Source organism: Dasypus novemcinctus, chromosome 14, assembly GCF_030445035.2.
Source record: "Dasypus novemcinctus isolate mDasNov1 chromosome 14, mDasNov1.1.hap2, whole genome shotgun sequence".
Taxonomy (NCBI): domain Eukaryota; kingdom Metazoa; phylum Chordata; class Mammalia; order Cingulata; family Dasypodidae; genus Dasypus; species Dasypus novemcinctus.
The window spans coordinates 29,738,038-29,758,792 of NC_080686.1; the positions used below are offsets into that span (position 1 = coordinate 29,738,038).

General features: G+C 35.0%; 1 protein-coding gene across 11 annotated transcripts in view; it reads left to right on the forward strand.

The window, feature by feature from the left end:
* Positions 1 to 20,755, forward strand: part of CSPP1 (centrosome and spindle pole associated protein 1) — a 139,916-nt gene that overhangs the window by 97,331 nt on the left and 21,830 nt on the right. For all 11 annotated transcript variants that reach the window (XR_009180416.2, XM_071207842.1, XM_012520681.4 and 8 more), the window contains 8 exons: positions 855 to 1,007; positions 4,572 to 4,684; positions 6,462 to 6,611; positions 7,033 to 7,179; positions 13,143 to 13,247; positions 15,114 to 15,180; positions 15,816 to 15,933; positions 18,942 to 19,081. Coding sequence is in view for 10 of the 11 variants with exons in the window: in XM_071207842.1 (XP_071063943.1) it covers positions 855 to 1,007; positions 4,572 to 4,684; positions 6,462 to 6,611; positions 7,033 to 7,179; positions 13,143 to 13,247; positions 15,114 to 15,180; positions 15,816 to 15,933; positions 18,942 to 19,081 (993 nt within the window). In the remaining variant the exon portion in view is untranslated. The remainder of the gene's footprint in view (positions 1 to 854; positions 1,008 to 4,571; positions 4,685 to 6,461; positions 6,612 to 7,032; positions 7,180 to 13,142; positions 13,248 to 15,113; positions 15,181 to 15,815; positions 15,934 to 18,941; positions 19,082 to 20,755) is intronic.

Here is a 20,755-nt window from a genome sequence, read left to right on the forward strand (position 1 = left end):
CTGTGGATCCATGATTTAGGAGTGGTTTAGCTGGATGGTTCTGTCTCAGGGTTTTCACGAGATTACTGCAGTCAAGATATTGGCCAGGGCTGCAGTCATCTGAAGGCCTCACTGGGGCTGGAGGGTCCATTTCCAGTATGACTCCCTCATTGTCAGGAGACTTCAGTTCCTAGCCAGGCCTTTCTGTAGGCTCCTTGAGTGTTCTCATGATAGTGGCTTACTTCCTCAGAGTAAGTGATCCAAGAGGTAGAAAACATAATGTCTTTTATTAAGTAACCTTGGAAGTTATTATTTCTGTAAGATTGTATTCATTAGAAATGAGTTATTAACTCTGACCCATACTCAAGGAGTCAGGGGGAGAATGAGCTCCACCTTTGAAGGAGGATTGTCAAGAAATTTATGGATATATTTTAAAAACTCCCACAGCACATGATTATGGTTCTTTTTTTTCTTTTTTTTCATTAGAAGAGCTAATAATGTTGGATAAATTTCACTATGACTTGTTTTGAGTTATTGCTATGTTTGTTCTACATTAAAGAAATGCCAAGTTCTGAAATAACATAGATACCGCCAATAGTTTTCATGTGTTGTCAGTGATTTAAATACCTTCCGTCTCTACTAATTTTAAGTTTGCTTTGGATGGTTATTTTTTGAAAATCTTCTTAAAAATAGTTTTGATAACTTTGTTTCTGTCTTTAGGACAGCACAAAATCATTGAATTATTCCCAACTCTGGTCTATTGTTTTTTTGTTCTAAAGTCAAAATTAGTTATTCTCTATTTTAAGAAAATGTTTTAAATACACCAATTGTAGAAATGTATTTATTGAAATAAATGGCTTATTTTTCCCTCTCAGCTGATCTGAATAGGATGCACAGACAAAATATAGATGCCTACCATAACCCAGATGCAAGAACATATGAAGATAAAAGGGCTGTTGTAGCTCTAGACCAAAATCTAGCTACTTCCAATGCTGAGAACCTAGAAGATTCTGCAAATAAAAACTCAGGTTTTTAATCACTTTCTGTTTATTTTACAATTCTTAAGTTGTTCAGTAACATTTCTTTTTCGACTTCTGACAAAGTTCTTATTGTGATTTTGAGACTTTGGTTATTCTGAGTCAGGAAGCAAAACATGTTATTCATACTATTCATGGTAACTTTTCTTCATAGGTCTTTTGAAAACCTATTCTTCAACAGGAAAATATAGGTTGCTTCTTAATACTGTACATTTCTTTTCAGCTTTGTAACTTATGTATACTTCAGCCTGCTGACATTTTAATTTTACTGGTGGAGGGATATTTCCTAAATACTGTTATCTTTTTCAAAGATTTAATTTACTTATTTATCTCTTCCCACCCCTTTGTTGTTTGCACTTGCTGTGACTGTTAATCTTCTTTTTTCCTTTAGGAGGCACCGGAAACCAAACCTGGGACCTCTGATGTGGGAGGGAGGCACCTAATCACTTAAGCCACCTCCCTTCCCTGTGTTGTTGTGTCTTTCATTACATTTTTTCCTCTTGAGTCTCTTGTTGCATCATCTTGTGTCAGCTTGCTGCACCTGCCTGTTGGGCCTCCTTGCTGTCTGCTCGTCCTCTTTAGGAGGCACCAGGAACCTCTGCTCCCTGCTTTGTTGTGTCTTTTCATTATGTTTTTTCTTCATGTATCTCTTGTTGTATCACTTTGCTCCACCTGCCTGTCAAGTACTGTCTTCTTTAGGAGGTACCAGGAACGGAATCATGGGCCTCCCATGTGGTAAGCGGAAACCTAAATCGCTTGAGCCACATCTGCTTCCCCTTAAATGCTGTTTTTACACATACACAGTGTGTGTGGGATGAAAACTTGTATAATGGAATTCATTTTTTTGCCTGTTTTAGTAGTCATTTGTGTTCCCTTGTAAAACCATGGTGTGCAAAGAAATGAAGTAATTAGAAGTTTAAATTTAATATCTGGTCACATCCTTCTTTCTTAACTATCTTTAATTTGTTATTAAACAACTAAAGGATGAAGAGAATATTATTCAGTATTTTTCTTTATGATTTGCCAGGAAAAGTTGTCATCTTTCTTTATCAAGTATATATGAAAACTTAGGTATTTAAACATCAGAGGAAGTTTAAAGAATGTATCCCGCCCCCGAAAAAAAGAATAAAAAAGTAAAAAAATACACTACCTTATACTATTATGCATTGCATGTGAAAGTATCCATTTATTTACTACAAAGGTATGCTTTTGTACTTCCATTAAAGTTTTAATTTTAGTCTAGAAAAGAACTTTATGTTAGGAAGACTTCTAAAATATCCTTGACTGATAATGCAGACTTTTTTTTTTAACCCATATGATTTATAATTGGCCAAACAGGCAGATTAAATGGGAGCTCTGATTGGAATCACTAGCTGTACATCTCATTTTTCAAGCCTTTGGAGTTAGCAGTAATTTCTGCATCCTTTTTTTGAGCACTTGAGATGGGCTGCTTACTGTTTCTCTGTGAACCCTATTTGATTTCTTTTTGCTAGAATATGCTTTCTTACTTTGATCCATAATCCAATGTTAGCTGGTGGAACCAACTTTCATCTTTGGAGCTCTAAAATGAGAATCTGTAATTTTGCCTTGTTAATGTGGCTCTCACTCTGAATCTATAGTAGTTCAGCATATAGGAGGAACATCAAACTACTTTTTCATGTTATTACTGTTAGGAGAGAATTTTGAACTTCTTATTATCATTATTTTCCTCTTCTTCATTTGCTTCTTCTTCCAGTAGTCTGTCTTGAGATTTTAGTGCTATAGATTCTTACAAGTGAATATGCACAGCAAAATTTGTTGTCTATATCCTTTCTGTACCATTACCATGCTTTTGGAACTTGTGGTGTTGCAAGGATGCTCAATTTTAAGAAATCATTTTAAAAATAATGAAATTTTTAAAATTTCCTTTTTTTAAATTGGAATTTTTTAAGGTAGACTTTTTTCCTGTAAGAATTACTCTAAAATAGACTTTATGAATGCAGAAAACTATGCAGAGCCACCTAATTTTTGCTGTGCCATATGTATGTTTTTGAGTGTGTCTGTATTGTATATGTGTGTATATATTTGTTCGTGTATACACATGTACTTGTGGCATTTAATATTATATTTTATTTAAATATTAAATATTTTAAGGTACTCAGATATATCTGATAATTGAAGTTAAAATGTTGCTAAAGGCTCTTTATCCTCTAAGGTTTAGTTTTTGTTAGTCCTGTTTTTGACACCCTTCATAATTTTCACTGTTCTTTTTTTTACTTTATGGTGCTTAGATAAGCCGCTATTCTTTTTAAGTTGCTATTTTTGAAGTCCAATACTAATTTCACTTAAATTTATTTTTGACTTACATTGCCTGTATGTATTTTCATTTTCTTTGTATAGAGCAAGTGTTTCCCAATTGTTTCATACTTTATAGTTTATTTCTAAAAGGACTTATCTTGTTTGTCTCTAAAATTCCTTCTCTAATTGGCAAAAATCATTCAAAGGTTTAGAATATGAGTGATCATCAAGGTGAAACATACCAGTCAATTTTGTTTTGTTAGGCAGCTTTTCATCACAGTATAATATTTAAAAGGCCTTCAAGGTATATATTTATTTTGTTTTCAATAGAAAATTTCCTAGTGGAAGAAAGTATTCATAATGATTAAGTATTGGTTTGGCTTTCTGCTGATCTTTTCAAAGAGGCATTAATAAACTTAAAGACAAAGGTAAAGGGCAGCTAAACTGCAAAGCGGTCAGCCTACAGCACTACCTGAATTAGAGAAATACATACTTTAGATTATGCTAAAAGGAATGATTCAGCAACTCATAAATAATATAAAAACTTATAAGGCTTAAATCTAAATACCATTATTTCTTTCTGCATTCAAAGGAGCTCATAGGGTGTAATTGTTTTTCAAGTTGCTTTTATGAAATAAGTTTTCTTAACCATTCAAGAATATATAACAATATTCATAGGTAATGTGCAGTAAAATATTTTTATTGTTTATATTTATATTCCATTTATTTGATGGAATTTAAAAATAACTTGAAATATTAAAATTCTGTTTGTTAAAATGTTTTTATAGTTGACTTGCTCATCTGTCACTATCCTTTAAAAATTTGGAATTACTGATTTTTAAAACAATTTTAGAAATTATATATACACACATGATAATGCATTTTAACTTATGTTTAAGCATTATTTTTTAGGAAAATGATATTTACATATATAAGAATTTAAATTTATTCTTTCTTCTCTGTATAAATTCTGTTTTAAAGCCTTTGTTGAATGAGAGATGTTGAAGCTATTACCTTTTATGTTTCCTTGGTGTCTTTTAGGTATAGTTTATGATTTTTTTTAACTAATAATTTTATTTTAGTTTCATTGTGTTTTTTTTTTTTCTTGCTTTTCACTTTGTCTTCTGATTCAAACCTAAGCCTCTTCCTTCTGATATAAACCTCTGGACTTTAAGTACAATTTTTCAAAATATGAATTTTAGCAAACCCTTATTCTTTAGCTTTTACATTTTTGAAGTATTGGCCAATGGTATGATTTTGCAAAATGTCTCTTTCAAGGTTATTTGCAAACACAGAGCTCTTCTTTTGCTCGGGGAAATATATTTGGTGAGCCTCCAACTGAACTTCAGATTAAGCAGCAAGAATTATACAAGAATTTTCTTCGTTTTCAGGTAAAATGCTTATTTGATCATAATTTCAAAGTTTTAAAAGAATTTTAATAACCTTTTCTAAACCGAACTTTCAAAGATTCTAAAATGTCTGATAGTTATCTAAAATATCTGATTTATACCAGTTGTAGGTAGTAATAAAACTATATTAATATCTGTTATATATGACAAAAGAAATTAGATATATTAGGTATAGCAGTTGACCTAATCTTTTCTAAATTTTATTAAATTATTAATTAGCTGAGTCAGAGAATGCTGAGATTTCTATAGCTGGCCTACTAGTTTCACCTATTAGGCTTAACATGAGTGTTTCTAGATGTTTATAAGTTAATAGAAAATCAGTATTTTTTCCAAATGATTTTATATTCTTGACTCAGTCCTGCAGATTATCAATAAATAAAATCAGATGTAAATAAACACACTTTGCAACTATTTGTGGCATTTATTTTAGCAAATAGCATTTTAAGTTGTAGAAGTGCTCACAGTGAAGACACTTGAGCATCCGGTGTTTATTGAGCAAATGGGCTTACTGAACTCTCACCCTGCATCTGCACTTGTGCTGAACACCAGGGATGGAGCCTAAGATGAATGAGATATTTGCCTGTAAGGGACTTAGGGTGTTGTCTCTCCTTACTGCCCTTTCTCGCACACCCACCATACATCCTAGTGTCAGTTTAATCCTGTGACCCGGTGAATCTTCCTTTTATGACTTCTCACATGTAATTATTCTTTATTTAAAACCTAGCAGTAGCTTTTCTTTACTTACAGAATAATTTTAGGATACCCATTTGAATCTCAACCTCTTAAACAGATTCCTCTGAAATTCCCATCAAGCATGTCACGGGCTTTCTAATCCTAACTGTTTTGGACTCTTCGATAAGGAAGTGACATAATAGTTGTAGTTTTTAATGGTGTTTACCTGGCATTAATGTTCAGGATTATATTATGGGAGGATTGAAAAGACTGGCAGCAGAGACATTTTATTAGAGTCATGATAGTGGAAATGGATGGGAAAAACCTTTCTAATCATTGATAGAATGAATATAGATACTGAGTATGAGAGAGTGGCATCAGAGGTCCCAAGGGTATTTGACACTCAAGTCAGGTAGCAGCAAGTTGAAAGTCATGGGGTCACCTGTTGAACTTGAAGGACCCTGTGGTATATTTATTGCCCACAGTGAGAGCAAGTCAAAAGTAGATGCTATTTCTCAGGATTGTCTTCCCTGCATAGCACCATAGGCTCCAGCAGACATTCAAGATGAGACTTAATTATGAATCCACCTGGCCTAAACTCTCTTAAACCCAGTAGTTTTGTTTCTTTCCCCATCAACCTACCAGGAGAGAGAAAGAAGAAATGGCATTTTGGGAAAGGGATTCTTAAATAAAAACTGCTTCACTTCAGATTTTTGAGCATCCTTTGAGATGTAGACATTAATAGCTTTTTACAATAAATGAGGAAAATTGAGGACAAGAAAGTTTTTTAGGGTCACACAAGTCTATATATAAGTATTTGGTAGAGCTGGAATTTATTTCATGGCTTTTAACATTACATCACATAGCCTCCCTAATAAAATACAGAAACTGAAAAATTCAGCAACTCATTTTACTTGTGAAAAGAGTTTGATGCAATTGTTGAATTCATGGGATACCAGGAAAAATAATAGTGTTCTAACTTTTCAGGATATTTATTTGGGGTAAAAGCTTACAGTCCTGAGCCTGTAGGTTTGATCTGCATTTCCCTAATTGTTTTACAAAACAATAACTAGGGTTAATTCTCTAGATTGAAGAAAAGAAACAGAGAGAGGAAGCAGAGCGAGAGAGACTGAGAATTGCAGAAGAAAAAGAAGAAAAACGGCTGGCAGAACAGAGGGCAAGAATTCAGCAAGAGTATGAAGAAGAACAGGAAAAAAAAAGGGAGAAAGAGGAGGAGGTACATTTTTTTCCCTTCTCTGTTTCACTACTTAGTATGAGAGTGAAATCTTGATGTTTGACTTGAAAAAATATTGCTTATAAAGGAGAACAGTCTTGGAATATGTTTACCAAATACCTTATGTTTAGAATGATATCCATTTGTTGGATGTTATTTTATGAAAGTGAGAGGTTTATTTAAGAAAGAGATAAGTGACTTTTTTAAGCCAAAAATAGTTATAGGTTGATTATGATTGATATTATAAAAGATGTCTAATGATATTATTAAGTAGATAGATTCTTACGTCAAAGAATACTATATCATCTATATCTCAAATTTATCTCTAGTTCAAATAAGGCAGTACATTTTTGAATGATCAGTGGAATGTATGCATAGCGTATATATTTTTCTCTTTATTTTGTTGCCTTTGTCTTATTTATAGCAAAGGCTGAAAAATGAAGAGCTAATACGGTTAGCTGAAGAAAGACGAAAAGAAGCAGAAAAAAAGAAGAAAGAAGAAGAAGAAAAACATAATCTACAACTTCAGCATTACTATGAAAGAGAAAATATGATTGGAGAAGAAACTAAGGTAAGTTTCAGATGAAAATGTGAGTCCAATTCATAGTTTAACCCATGTTCACTATAAGAGAGTGGTGGATTTAGTCTGGGCACACCCTGCCCATCTTCCTATAGGAGGTGATGGCCCTGTGCTTTTTTGGTGTTTTCTCCTTAATGAATATAATCAGGACACCTTAGCCATTCGCAGTCTTGTTCCTGTGGTCTGAAGCGGTGCTCACTCCCAAAGTGTATGGTTGTGGACCCTGCGAATTGATTGTTACTGGTTCATGACAAAAGTAGTAAAAGAAATCGAGAGTAAATATTTAGAAACTTTCATAGCAGTTTGCCAAATTAAGTTTATATCTGAGTCTAGTAATAGAAAAGTTGGGCCTGAATTTTGTATGCCTTTAAAAATTTTTTCATTTTTCTGGTAATTAATATTCTTAGTCTCTTTTACAAATCTGGCCATGATTAATTGGAAAATAAAAGAGAAATAAATGGTTCACAGTAGATTGATACAAAGCTCATATCTTGAAATAAGGGGTTGACATTCAGGGTTAGGTGCATGAATCAAAGTTTTTAAAGGTTTTCTCTCTAGAAAGCTGACTGACCCTTGTAAGTCATGTGCTTGTTCATGTTTCACAGTTACACGTAAAATTTTGTGAGCATCAGTATCATTGGGGGCTTGTTAAAAATGCAAGTTCCCGGATTTCTCCTGTAAAGTATCTGATTTCGTTTAAAGTCTGGGAGAAGCCCAGGAATCTGCATTTTTACAACATCTTTAGCAGGTTGGATAGAGTTGGTCCATGGAATACACTTTGAGAAACCTTTATGTTTTTCTAAGCAGGATGCACAGAAAGATTCCTTTTAACTAGAAGGCTCCTCTGGTATATTTATGATGTGAACTGGTGCACTCTTCAGTACATATACTACTGCACATAACATGAGCCATTTCTGACTGGTTTGAAACAACCTGTTTGATTTTTATTTCTCCCAGGGTTTTATGGTGATAGAAATTGTGAGTATCCATAATTAGAATTTGCTGACAGATTATAAACAGAGAATTTCTAAGATCGATATATTGTTTTTATTTTATTTTTTTCTTAGTTATACAATGCTTTGTTTGCTTTCATCCTCTAGTGCTTTAGAAGCTCTACATTTTCTTTATAATTCACCATGAGGTTCTCCCCCCCTTTTTTTTAATTAAAGAAGTCATGCATAATGTATAGAATTCCCGTACAACACCTTCTAACCTGTTACATTGTTGCAGAACATTTGTTACAGATTATGAGAGAATATCATCAGACTATTGCTACTAACTATGGTCTGTAGTGTACATTTGGTATATTTTTTCCATACCCCCCCATTATTAACACAGTAGCTTTGACACTGATGCAAGAATATCACAATATTGCTGCTAACTATAGCCTATAAGTTGCATTGATTGTATTTTTCCCATGCATCTCCATATGCTTACTGCTTTGTAATAGTGATTATATTTGTTCTAGTTCATAGAAGAGCACTCTTGTATTTGTACTATTAACCACAATCCTCATCTACCTCTAGGTTCACTATGTTATTCAGTCCCTGAAAAATCCCTAGCTTTCTTTCACATCCCTAGACTATCCCTAGACTACTGCTTTGAGCCATGTTATTAGTCTGCCAAGAGCGCTGATGCAAAGTACCAGAAATCTCTTGGCTTTAAAAGGATATTTATTTGGGGTTAAAGCTTACAGTCTTGAGACTGTAGGTTTGATCTGCATTTCCCTAATTGCTAGTGATGTTGAACATTTTCTCATGTGTTTTTTCGCCGTTTGTATTTCATCTTTGGAGAAATGTCCAAGTCTTATGAATATTTTTAAATTGGATTGCTTGCTCTTTGGTTGAATTGTATGATCTCTGTATAGAGTATGGAAATCATACCCTTATTGGATATGTGATTTCCAAATATTTTCTCCCATTGAGTGTCACGTTCTTGACAAAGTCTTTTGAATCAGAAAAGTGTTTTAAGTTTGAAGAGATACCATTTATCCATTTTTTTTCTTTTGTTGCTCATGCTTTCATTGTAAGGTTTAAGAATCCACCACCTACCATGAGGTCTTGAAGATATTTCCCTACATTTTCTTCTAGGAGTGTTATGGTTCTCCCTATTATATTTAGGTCTTTGATCCATTTTGAGTTAATTTTTGTATAAGGTGTGAGATACGGGCCCTCTTTCTTTCTTTTGCATATGGGTATCCACTTCTCCCAGCATCATTTGTTGAATAGACTGTTCTGGCCAAGCTGGGTGGGCTTGACAGCCTTTTGTCAAAAATCACTTGACTGTAGATATGAGTGTCTGTTTCTGAACCATCACTTTGGTTCCATTTGTCTATATGTCTATCTTAATGACAGTATTTTGCTGTTTTTACCACTGTAGCTAGGTAATATGATTTAAAGTCCAGAAGTGAGTGTCTTCTAACTTCATTTTTCCTCTTAAAGATATTTCTGGCTATTTGGGTCTCCTTACCTTTCCAAATAAATTTCATAATTTTGTCTTCCATTTCTTTAAAAAGACAGTTTTTATCAGGATTGCATTGAATCTTTATACCAGTTTGGGTAGAATTGACATCCTAATGATATTTAGTCTTCCAATCTATGAATATGGAATATTATTCTATTTATATGAGTCTTCTTTGATTTTTTTTAGCATTGCATTTTAGTTTTCTGAACATAAGTCTTTACATCCTTGGTTAAGTTTATTCCTAAATATTTGATTCTTTTAGTCCCTCTTGTAAATGGAATTTTTTACCTTCCTCCTCAGATTGCTCATTACCAGTATATAGAAATACTACTGATTTTTGCGTATTAATCTTGTATCTTGCCACTCTGCTGAATTTGTTATTAGCTCTGATAGCTTTGTTGTAGATTTTTTGGTACTTGCTAGGTATAGAATCATATCATCTGCAAATAGCAAAAATTTTACTTCTTCCTTTCCAGTTTGGATACCTTTTATTTCTTTTTCTTACTTGATATCTCTAGCTAGAACCTCTAGCACTGTACTGAACAACAGTGGTGACAGTGGGCATCCTTGTCTTGTTTCTTATCTTAGTGAGAAAGCTTTCAGTCTTTCCCCATTGAGTACAATGTTAGCTGGTGGGTTTTTTATATTTTTCAAGAAAGGATGCTGTTGGATGTCTTTGGGTCAATAGACAGGATTGTGATTTTTTTCTTTACTTTATTAATGTAGTATACTATGCCGATTGATTTTCTTTTGTTGAACCATCCTTGCTTGCCTGATTAAAACCCACTTGATGAGGATGACTAATTCTTTTAATGTGTTGTTGGATCAGATTAGTGAGTATTTTGTTGAGGATTTTTGCATCTGTATTTATTAGGTAAATGTGCCTGTAGTTTTCTTTTTTTGTAATATCTTTATCTGGCCTTGGTGTTAGAGTGATATTGGCTTAAAGAATGAGTTTGGTAGCATTCCTTCTTGTTCAGTTTTTGGAAGAGTTTGAGTGAGATTGGTATTAAATCTTTGCATATCCTTGAGGTTTAAAAAAAACTTTTTTTAGCATATATTTCTAATCGTATGAAATTCAACATTGACATTTTTATTTGCTGTTTTATCATGCAAAATGAAGATTTTAACGTCCACTCATATACTCTGGTCTGTTTTTTTTTTTTTTTTCTTTTTTAAAGATTGATTTATTTCTCCCCATCCCTACCCCCCTCCAGTGTCTGCTCTCTCTGTCCATTCGCTGTGTGTTCTTCTGTGTCTACTTGTCTTCTCGTTAAGCTGCTCTGGTGACCAATCCTGGGACCTTCCAGAGTGGGAGAGAGGTTCTCATTCTCTTGCGCCACCTCACCTCTCTGGTCTGCTGCGTCTCTTATTGTCTCTCCTCTGTGTCTGTTTTTGTTGCATCATCTTGCTGTGCCAGCTCTCCGCATAGGCCAGCACTCCATGAAGACCTGCAGTCCTGCATGGATCAGCATTCATAGCACTCAGCATGTGCCAGCTCTCCATGCTGGCCAGCTTGCCTTCACCAGGAGGTCCTGGGTATTATCCCTGGACCTCCTATGTGGTAGATGGGAGGCCAATCACTTGAGCCACATTCACTTCCCTCTGGTCTGTTTTTTGTTTTTTCTCCTTACTAATAGATAGTAATAGTAATAGATAATTACTATTGAATTATTTTACTATCCATTTTATTGAAATGTATTCATTTTATGGATTCATACAGTCCATCTAAAGTGTACCATCGGTGGCATTTGGTATAATCAGAGTTGTGCACTTATCACTTCAATCCTTATTAGAACATTTTCATTACTCTGTAAATAAAGAGAAAAGAAGAAAACAACAAAAAAACAAGCAAAAAGAAAAAAAAACCCTACCCCTTCATATTCGCCTCTCAGTCTTTCTGTCCTCTCCTTCTATACGTAACTGCTAAGCTGTTTCCATCCCTATAACTTATTTGTGTTTACATTTTATGTAGATGGAGTCAAACAATATGTTAGTAACTTTTTATCTAGTTTCTTTCACTTAGCATACTTCTTTTTTTTTACCATTGATGGAAGATTAATATATTACTTTACACTGTTGTCCATAGTTTGCTTTCATTGTATTTTTGCCCAGATATCACACTGATACTAACATCTTATAACATTAATGTCCTTTGGTTCTGTTACAGAGGAAAACATTCTTACAGATGCACTGTTAATCATACTCATTTTTTTCCTAAAGATTTCTTTATTTTTACTTCATTTATTCTCTCTCCACTTGTTGTTTTTCACTTGCTGTGTGCCGTCAGCTCTGCAGTGGTGTCGGCCAGCTTGCCTTCACCAGGAGGGCCTAGGAATTGAACCACACCTCCCATATGGTAGGCGGGAGCCCAATCACCTGAGTCACATCCACCTCCAGTTATACTAATTTTTCACAAAAGGTTTTGCTGTACTTTTCAGTCCCATGTCTCATATTTTTTAACTTTCCTTCTTGTCATATATTTGACCTTAGATTTTTCCTTTCAACCACTATCATACTCATATATTAGCACTGCTAATTACAAACACTATAACGTGCTCCCACCATTGCTGTTTATTTCAGAACATTTCCAAACAACTTTTTTTACCAATTCTGCACAAATTAAACCTCAGTTTTCCATTCTTAACCTTATTCTGTTTTCTTGTAATTTATATTTAGCTATTAACTCCATGTTACTATTGAATTTTGTTGGGAATTTTTATCTTTTCAGCATTTTGATTTTAATGTGACTTTGGGAACTGTTAGCCTTGATATGCTATAAACTGAAACCCCATCTTACTTACTTATGGAGACATAGAACCCCTCTAATCCTACAAATTCATACATCCAAAATACTCTGGGTGACAAGGATTCTAGATTTTAAAGGTCAATTTGTATTATTTTCCATAAAAGCATTTTTTTGTTTCTATTTCCTTTTTATTATTAAGACAATTTTTTTACATTGGCTATGGCTTTTCTTTTTTGTTTCTTGATATTTGGTATGCTGTTGCTTTGTTGAATTTTTAAAAATACTAATCTGAGAGTCATCTTTTAATAGGGATATCTAATCCATTTATGTTTATCATAACTGATTTATTTTATGTAATTAAATTTCTGACTTTTAAAAAAAATGTATTTTATTAAAGCAATAGCAATCTGGACTTCTTAAATCTTGTTAACTGTTTTTTTTTTGAGGTACCAAGGGCTGGGGATTGAACCTGGGACCTTGTATATGGGAAGCCAGCGCTCAAGCACTGAGCCACATCAACTTCCCTGAGTTGGGTTTTTCGTTTGTTTTGCTTGTCGTTTTTGTTTTATCTAGGAGTCCCTGGGATCCGAACCTGGGACCTCCCATGTGGGAGGTGAATGTTCAACTGCTTGGGCCACATCCGCTCCCTGATCTTGTTAACTATTGTACATGTACACACACATATACATATATACATGTGTGTATGTGTGTGCATGTTTGTATGTATATTTTTAACTTTCAGCACTTGAGACAGCCTTCTCCTGTAGTTCCTGCTCTTCAGAACAAACTTGCAAGCAGATTCCAAAGACCTCCTTCGGTTGACACCGTCATAAGTTCCTTTATTCAAGTATATATTTTCTTTCTTGATTTGTTTATCTTAACGCAGTTATTTTGGATTGGGGAAAGGGTTGAATGAGATTTTCTTATTGTTACTTGGCTAGGTAAATCTCAGATTTGAAATATATAGTAATGTCTCCATTGATTTGCCTGCTGCTTCAGTTTTAACTGATAGTATTGGGTACCCAAAAGTTTACATTTTTCTGACAAACCACAGTTTAGCAAATGGTCTTTGTCCAGGTCCCTCAAGAAGCCTCTTTCTTTGATAACTTGTCCCTTCTACCTAGCTCTGTACCCTGATGAAATCCCTGATAACTTTTGATTGAGTTACAGTTAAAAGGGGAGCAGAGAAACTGTTCCAGAAGAGTTGATCTTTGAGTTGAATCTTGAAGAATGATTTGGAATAGGCCACAAAGAAAAGAATGCTGAGGGACTTTGAGCACAAGCATAGGCACAGATGGAAGTCTCATAAGCATGGCAACCCAGGGAAGGATCCCATGGTTTGTTATGGGCTGGGGTTATGCCTGTGAGCTGAGGTGCCCATGAGCTAGGGTGCAGAGGAGGTGGAGTCAGGACATATGCAGCCTGGTGTGTGAAGTGCTAGGGAGTTGAATTTTATGCCTAGGCTAATGGATTCCAAGCATGCAAATTACCACAATAGGCAAAGAATGTTGTTAGAAAAACATCTTCCTGAGTCCTACCCTCTGAAATTCTGCTTTTGTAAGTTTATAGCAGATAATGGAATGCAGTAAAATATTTTAAGTTAGAGAATGACCTGACCACTTTCATCTCATACAATGTTCTGTCTGGCATTGGTATGGAGATGTACATGGGAGGTGGAACAAGGTTATACATGGGGAGACAAGATGAGATGCTTTGGTAGAAGTCCAGAAGCAAGACTTTGGGGACCTAAACAAAGGCAGTGACACTAAGAATTGGAAAGGGTGATAGCTTTGAGACACATTTAAGAGACATAAAGAGTGGTGTTTATTGACTGAGTGTGTGGGAGGTAGGGGTTAATGTCTGGTGGTAGATACATGGAGAATTAGTTGAAAATATTGATTGTGGCTAACAAAGAACTTCTGGATTGGATTCGTAGTTTTGCAAGCCTGTAGCATATAGGTATTTATCAGATTAGTTACAGCTATCAATGGTGAGTGTGTGGAGGGAGAAGTAAAGAGGGCTGGGGATGGAATGCTTGGGAATTTCCAGTCTTTAAGAAGCAGGGAAAGGAGATGAAGGCAGATGACAGAGCTGGAAGTGGTATCATTTGCTACTGAGAGGCCAAGTAAAATAAGGGCCTAAAGTGTCCATTAAATGTGTCACTTGGAGATTTGCTTTGTGACTTTGGTGAGAACAGTGTTAGTGGAGTGATGGCATAGAAACAAAGGCTGTAGCTGTATGTTGAGAGTGAATGGAAATAAGGAAGAAGACAGCATCAGTACTGCATTTACTGTTCTTTAAAGAAGCATGACCATGAAGGGAAGGAGAGAAATAGACAACAGATAGTGAGTGATGAAGGGTGAGGTAAGAATCTTTTTCTTTTAAAAGGAGGGAGAGAGTTTTAAGCAAAGGCGGAGGGAAAGGTTGTAGGAGAGAACCTCAAAGGTTGAAGGAAAGAATAATTGATGGAGGGGGTGGGGAAAAATTGATGGAGGAGGTGGAAGTGAGTAGAGGTGAAACGTTACTTTTGGATAGGGGCAAGGACTCTATTGTGATGAAAAGGAAAAACAGATACAGATGTAGGTTAAGCTTAGAGGTGCGATCTTGGGGCATTTGGTTTTCTTTACATATAGTTAGTTCAAAAAATTACTTCTTTCAAGTTTCTAAATATGGAAGACATACTAAGTATATCTTTGTCATGATTATTAAATAGGAAAGTTCCATGTCCAGAGCACAGTCTCCTCCGGTACCTGCCAGGAAAAATCAGCTCCGTTCAGAAGGTACAGTTAACTCTTCCATCTGTAACCTAAAGTAACCTAGAGTATTTCCTCTTTGAATTTTTAATTTTGAAATATAGACTCATAGAAAGTTGCAAAAATAATAAAGTGCAGTCCCATGTACCCTTCCCCCAGCTTTTCCCAGGACAGTTTCACAACCAGGAAATTGACATCGGAACACTCTACTGACTTTTTTCGTATTTCATCAGTTTTTACAAGCACTTATTTGTGTGTGTCCCTGCATGCATGTATAGTTTTATGCATTTTTATCACATGTATAATTTGTGTAAATACCACCACAGTAAAGATGCAAAATTGTTTCAAGACCATAAAGGAAGCTCCCCTTGTGCTACTACTGCCCCTTTATATTGTACCTACCATGAATATTTCTTAATTTTTGAAATTTTTATAATTATCAGAAGGGCATTTTGTGGGTCTTTGTGGTGTTCATAAACATATCTGTATATATGTGTATATATATAAAACATTAAAACTTTCAAAAATGAAAAATACACTATTTTATATTTATGTAGTGTGGTAATCTTGCATTTTAGCTTTACAATAAGACAGGCTATGTTTTAATTTTAGTTTTTTATTCTTATATCTCTCTCTTTTTGCATATCAATGGGAATTTGCAGAAGAGAAAAAAAACGTTATTATGGAATTATCAGAAATGAGAAAACAGCTTCGTAGTGAAGAAAGGCGTCTACAAGGACGGTTGCTACACATGGACAGTGATGATGAAATTCAGATAAGGCATGTTTCTCATTTTGATGTGCAATTTTTGTTTTTTCTTGAGTTCTGGATAAGGAATCCTGTCAGTATGTCAGAATCTATCAACAATTCTATACTTTTTGAATGGGATTAATTCATCTTAATTGTTAGGCCACTTAGTAGAATGGATAATTTGTGTGCTTTAAAAGTGTTATCAATAGATTATTCATAAAATTCTCATGTCTGAAGTAGCCTTGCCTCTATTTAGCTAGAGGTCTAGCTAAATAGTGATATGAATATTCCAGTGGAGGCAATCAGCAGCATGATTTATCCAAAAATTGGTGTGTGATTTCTCCCTTGGGTCTGTTGGCCTTTGCAGTGTGTGCTAAGATTTCTTTTTGGCAAAACAGTCTTTTGTTAACTAATATCATATGTTTTTGCATTCACATTCTTCAATTTTAAAAAGATAAAGTTGCCTTCATTAGGCATTTATCCATACTTATTGAATTTTTTCACTGTGAAAATGTGGGATATTTAATGAATATTTACCTGACATACTCTAAAATCTTTGCATATCGAATTTTTTAATTGCCCTTCCACACTGCCAGCAGTATATTTATGGCAAACCTGGTGACAGTGAGGAGGAGGAGGAGGAGGAGGAGAAAAAGGAGAGAGAAAGGGGAGAGAGGAAATGGGAAAAGAGAGAGAGAGAGCAGGAGGAACAGAAACATCCTTGAATAGAAACAAAACATATTATCCCTTATCGTGAAATATTTAATAGGAGTAAACTTAGTGAGTAATCAATATTGAGAGCAGAAATTGTTGAAGTTTTATTTTTATCATGGATAATTTGTCTCACTATAGAAGTCAGTATATGGAAAATAATTAGGCTCATTTGGGATGTTATGCATACAAGGCAAATGATACAGAAGTTGTTGCTTAAGTTAATCTAAGGGAGAAGAAAGTCCAAAATACCCAAGATTCAGAAAAAAACCTGGAAGAAGATATAGACAAGACAATTTTAAAAACAATCTCCTTACTTGTCTTTCTTAGCCTTCTCCTACAAATCAAGCATAAAAATTTAGTCACTGAAAGGAAAATGACATAGAAACAGAAAATTTCAGAGTTGGAATAATCACAGACATTTGCATTCTAAAACTACTTTTTATATTTCCTTCAACAATGTAATATTCTCTGAAAGGCTTATTTTCCAGAAAAATAACTTACAGGCTACCAAACATTTCTGAATATTTTTGCTAAAAGGACTCAAATTTTCTAAAACGGTGTTTTTTCAAATTGCAGGTTGTATCTGTTAGTAGATTGTAAAATCAATGTAGTGGGTAACTATCATTGTTTCTTTTTTAAAAAAAAATAAACTTCCTATTTTGAGATAATTTAGATTATAGAGAAATTGCAAAGATAACCCTGAGAGTTCTCATATACTCCTCCCCCATATTTCCCCATTCTTAATATCCTACATCATCATGGTGCACTTGTCACACCTAAGAAGTTGACATTGGAATGTTACTGTTAACTAAATTTAGACATTTAAAAATTTTTCATTTGTCCATTAATGTCCTCTTTCTTTATCAGAATTCAATCCAGGTTATCACACTGCATTTACTTATCATATCTCCCAAGATTTTCTGGTCTGTGACAGTCTCTCAGCCTTACCTATTTTTTTTTTTTTTTTTTTTTTAATAACTTTCAGTGTCTTGAAAAGTCCTGGTTGGGCTGGGTGTCCTGTAGAATGTTTCCCAATTTGTGTTTGTCTAATGATTATACTGGGGTTAAGGGTTTTGGGAAAGAATAGTAAGAGGTGAAGTGCCTTTTCCTCACATCCTGTCAGGGGCATCTGGGCTTCACATGCTACCCCAGGTGATGTGGACCTTTATCCCTCGCTTAAAAGGAATCCAGGCTTCTTGGAGAGATGGCTGATTCTAGGAATAGGCAGAGAAAATACAAGATGATCCTGGAGCATCTAGTATTACCAGAAAGTAAGGAAATACTCATAAAAACAGAAGAATGGGGCATGCCAGAGACAGGAGCCAACCTGACCTCCAGTGGCCAGAGTTGAAACAGTATGAGCAACAAAATAAAGAATGTGGTATTGGATTATAGCCCAAAGTTCATGAGACCATAATGATATAAATAAGTAAATTGGGAAGAAGAGAAATTCTTCTTATAGAAGAATTCCAAATAATACATATATTAGTAGATACCTCCACCCCAAGAGGTGAGGCTTAATCTCTCGTGCAGGTGTGTTGGTCTTAGTGGTTGGCTTCCAGAGAATAGTGACTGTACCATGGAGTAACCTGGAAAACAAGGCTAGGGAGGGATGAGCAGTAGACACCTGGTTTTATTTTCAGGACTATGAATACCACTCCCATCTCTGTCTCTCTTATAATCATTTCCCCAAAACCTTTGCAGAAAATTCATTTACTAAGCTGCCTGCCTATTTCTGTTAATTTACCACAGGGATAAAGCATTAATTAAATAATTCGATATCAAGTTCTGTGAAAGCTTCTTATAAAATTCGTGTTGGGGTCTGTCTAAAATACCCATTTTATTGGCCAAAATAATGCTATATTTCTTTTGTGCAAACTGTTTTAGGGTGAGTACCTAATGTGTGACAGGCATACTTGGTACTTTAAAATAAATCATTTCACTCAACTGTCACGCTCACAATAATATTATTAAAGGATAAATATTACCTACATTTGACAAATGATGAAATCAGCTAGTAAGTAACAGAGCTGATATTTGAATCTAGGTCTTCTCTGACCTCAAAGTCTGTGATCTTCCTATCACATGAACCAGTTTAAGGTAAATCTGCATCATTCTACTCTTGTAAGGTACATTCCATCTGAGCATTTTAAAAGATTGCAAATAATGACCCCTAACACCCTATTTTGTAACATAGGGAATTGAAATAATAGAGCTATTAGAATAATTTTTATAATGTACTGTGAAAGATATTAGATTCCTTGTATCAGGAATTAAAAGTGAACTCAAAAGCATATTTGTCATAATTCATCCTTTGTCTACAGGAAAAGAGAAAGGAACCCCATGGATATATTTGATATGGCCAGACATCGGTTGCAAGCTCCTGTCAGACGCCAGTCACCCAAGGGCTTGGACCCTTCCATTTTGCAAAATATTCATGACTTTAATGAACTGAAAGACAAGGGTGAGTCAAATGTTGCTCTTTTAATGATGCAACAGCAATGTTCTACCCATTTCCAAGTGTCTTTAACAATGTTTGTGCCCTTTACTAAAGTAACATTTAATTTATGATATAAATTTAAAGTTAAAATGAATAATAGTTCTTTGAACTCTAGTTCTTCAGTTTACTGATCTGGTGAGTGAAGCCTTAGTTTGGCTAAATATTTTCTTTTGGCAAGCATCTAGCTCTGATAGCCTCAGGACTGGATGGGATCATGTAGAAAACAATGTGGAGAATGGAAACTGGCATTTGGTGGGGAGTAGACAGAGGAAGATGAGCTTGTGAAAGAGATGGAGACGTCAGAGGAGGTGGAGGAAAATTTCCCAGGAGAATGTGGTGTTTTGAAAAACGAGAAAAGAATGCATCCAGGAAAAGGGAGCATGGAGAATGAGTGATGGGTCAGAGGTCTTATTGGTTGCCTGGCTGGATCTAAAGCCAGATACCTGTGAAATGCGGATTGAAAAGGAGGCAAAGTGTGGGCGACAATGAGCTGAAGAAACCTTTGGAAGAGGATTGGCTGGGAAAGGGAGAAGAGACGGGCAGGAGCTGGAGAATCTTGTGAAAATGCTCACGTGATGAGCAGTTAGAGAAGTAAGAGGTTTAGGATGTTGGAGAGGGAGAGGGTGACAATTGAAGACTACAGGAACCTCGAGTAGGCAGAAGGAAACACGGAATGTGAGGAGAGACTAGTGAAGGTTTGATCGAGCCCCTCAGGGGAGCAGGGAGAAAGCATAGTAAGAAGACATAGAGTGGCCAAGGAAAGCTAAGGCCTGGGGCCTCGAGAACATGTGCAGGAGTCGGGATGTGTGTTCTGTGATTTTCTTTTCTTTTTTTTTTTTTTTTAAGGAGCATTCAGCAAGCAGGTGTTGGAGTGAATGAGGCAAATTGTTGGCTATTTGGTTGTATAACAGATAAACCAGATTTTAAATATTCCTTATTTTTCGTACTTAAAAAATATGTATATTTATTGCAGAAAATTTTGACAATACAGAAAATAGAAAGGGAAAATCACTTTAGACAAACCATCTAATTAAAATCATGTTGTATGTTTTCCTAACTTCTTTCTGAGTGTAATTAAAACAAAAACAAGATATATTTATGTTATTCAGTTTTCTCTCATTTTTCTGTGTAGATTTATATGTATCATCAATTCCAGATATCATAGTTATTTTTTATGCTATCATTTATTGATTACTTACACTATGCAAGCATTATATTAAGCATGTTGTTCATGGGTCCAGGGACCCATGGAGTCCTTTCAGAGGGTCTGTGAAGTCAAAACTGTTTCTATAAAAAATTAAGACATTATTTACATTTTTCACTCATTCCCTTGTGAGTGTGCAGTGGCGTTTTCCAGAGGCTGCATGGCATGTGTTGACTTCATTGCTCTGAAGCTAATAGAAAGTGTGCTGTGTATGCTTGTGTTTTTAAAATTTCTCATGTGTTAAATATTTATGTGCATGTGTGTGTGAGCATGCATGTGTATATTATACAAATAAAAACTCTTTAGGATCCTCAAGTTTTAAGGGTGTAAAGGGATCTTGAGACCAAAGAGGCATAAACTGAAAAACTGAACCATTTGTTTCCCTGTGTTAGCATGTCCAGTCCGTGTATAGGATTGGATTTAGTTGTTGGTAT